Source organism: Nanorana parkeri, unplaced genomic scaffold, assembly GCF_000935625.1.
Source record: "Nanorana parkeri isolate BGI_ZX_2015 unplaced genomic scaffold, ASM93562v1 scaffold538, whole genome shotgun sequence".
NCBI lineage: Eukaryota > Metazoa > Chordata > Amphibia > Anura > Dicroglossidae > Nanorana > Nanorana parkeri.
This window is the reverse complement of record NW_017306806.1, coordinates 1,025,901-1,027,772: the sequence shown is the minus strand read 5'-3', so window position 1 is coordinate 1,027,772 and position 1,872 is coordinate 1,025,901. Positions and strand designations below refer to the sequence as shown.

Here is a 1,872-nt window from a genome sequence, read left to right as displayed (position 1 = left end):
TCCCGCCATGGTGCGATGCCTCCACCCCTCCCGCCATGGTGCGATGCCTCCACCCCTCCCGCCATGGTGAGATGCCTCCACCCTTCCCGCCATGGTGAGATGCCTCCACCCCTCCCGCCATGGTGCGATGCCTCCACCCTTCCCGCCATGGTGAGATGCCTCCACCTCTCATTTGGCTTTCTAATGACTGCAACAATTGGCCAGAACTGAAGATTTAAGGGGGGAGAGACCTCCCCGGGTCTCTGTGATCTGTAAGAGAAATCAAATTGCCATCCAAAAGTCAAAATGGGGGGTGTCTGTTTGGGTGGAGTTGGCCTTTATTGCCCCTCTTGATAGACGTGACATGAGGTGGAGCAGAGTTTTTCCTGTCACATTGTGTCTGATAGACTCTCAATCATTCCAGAAGTTGATTTGTTTCCTCCTTTTTTTTTCCCTCTTTCAGCTTTTTCATGGCAGAATTGGAGCAATGCCTGAAGGACCCGGACCGCCTGGCGCCGCTCTTCATTAAACAGGTGAGAGTCTCGTACGTTTCCGGATTCTTCCATGTGTGTGCGCGTGCAGAGTCGCGGTATTCCCGCCCTGCGTGCCGCCGCGTCCCGCTACAGGAGGATTGGAAAGAATTATAATATATATATATATGTATCATTATATCATTTACAATATAAGGAAGACATTACAATCACAATACAATACATGGCAAGGAGGGCCCTGCCCCTGAGGGCTTACAATCTAAAAGGGGAGGGGCCAGTAATACATGAGGAGGGAGCTGTGTGGGGATGAATGGTTGAGCGGACAGGTTGAGGTGGGATCGGCTTCCCTGAAGAGATGAGTCTTTAGGGATCGTCTAAAGGCAGTCAAGGTGGGAGATAGACGGACAGGTCGGGGTAAAGAGTCCCAGAGGATGGGAGAGACTCTAGAGAAGTCCTGGAGGCGAGTATGGGATCAGTGGACAAGGGAGGTATTGGGAAGAGCGGTGGGGACGGTTAGGGTGATATTTTGAGACAAGGTTGTAGATCTAGTCGGGGGCGGGGTTGTCTCTTGCTCAGTCCTGATGGTGGAGAGCTCCTCGGACCATCCTTCATACTGACCTTTTCATGTTGCTGATGTTGTGCGTCCCGTGTGCTTGCAGGAGAGGAAGCTGCTCATGTACGTCGTGTATTGCCAAAACAAACCTCGCTCGGAATATGTGGTCGCAGAATTCGACTCTTATTTTGAGGTAAGAAAATGTCATTGGCGGACAGGTAAGGAGTGCGACCAGCCCACCTGAGGGTGACCCTGCAGAGCCCACCATAGACAGTCTATGGTGGGCTCTGCAGAGTCACTCTCAGGTGGGCTGTGTGGGGGTCTCAGGTGGGCGTAACTAGAAATCACATACAAGATTTTGCTACGGGCCCCTGTGATTTCTAGTTCAGCCCCTGTTACTGAGCATGCTGCATCTAAAATGAAATGATACATCCGATGACAGGTCCGCTTTCAATGTGCCAAGTCAGCATCTTTATACGTACCTCTGCTCAGGACTACAGCCCCTTATCACATGTTTCCGTCCTGCAGCTATTCATGGTAGTAACTGAGAACCGTCTATATAACGTCTGATTCTTCTGTAGGAGGTGAAGCAGGAGATCAACCAGAGATTCAATATCAGCGATTTCCTTATTAAACCCATACAGAGGATAACCAAGTACCAGCTGCTGCTAAAGGTAAGCCCCGCCTCTTACCCCGGCCCCCTCCTGGTCTGCGGCCGCCATTTCCCCCGCGAGCAATAAGAATGATCTGCTCCTCCTCGGCAGTAACTTGTCTTTCTGTCTTTCAGGATTTCTTCAAGTACAGTCAGAAGGCCGGTCTGGAATGCTCTGAGATTGAGGTTTGTATTGA

The 1,872-nt window shown here is 51.0% G+C and overlaps 1 protein-coding gene across 1 annotated transcript in view; it reads left to right on the top strand.

Moving 5' to 3' along the window:
• Positions 1-1,872, top strand: part of LOC108791267 (kalirin-like) — a gene marked incomplete at its 5' end in the record, with an annotated part of 83,784 nt that overhangs the window by 37,037 nt on the left and 44,875 nt on the right. The window contains 4 exons of the mRNA XM_018561701.1: positions 443-512; positions 1,130-1,216; positions 1,605-1,697; positions 1,811-1,861. Of these exons, the coding sequence (XP_018417203.1) occupies positions 443-512; positions 1,130-1,216; positions 1,605-1,697; positions 1,811-1,861 (301 nt within the window). The remainder of the gene's footprint in view (positions 1-442; positions 513-1,129; positions 1,217-1,604; positions 1,698-1,810; positions 1,862-1,872) is intronic.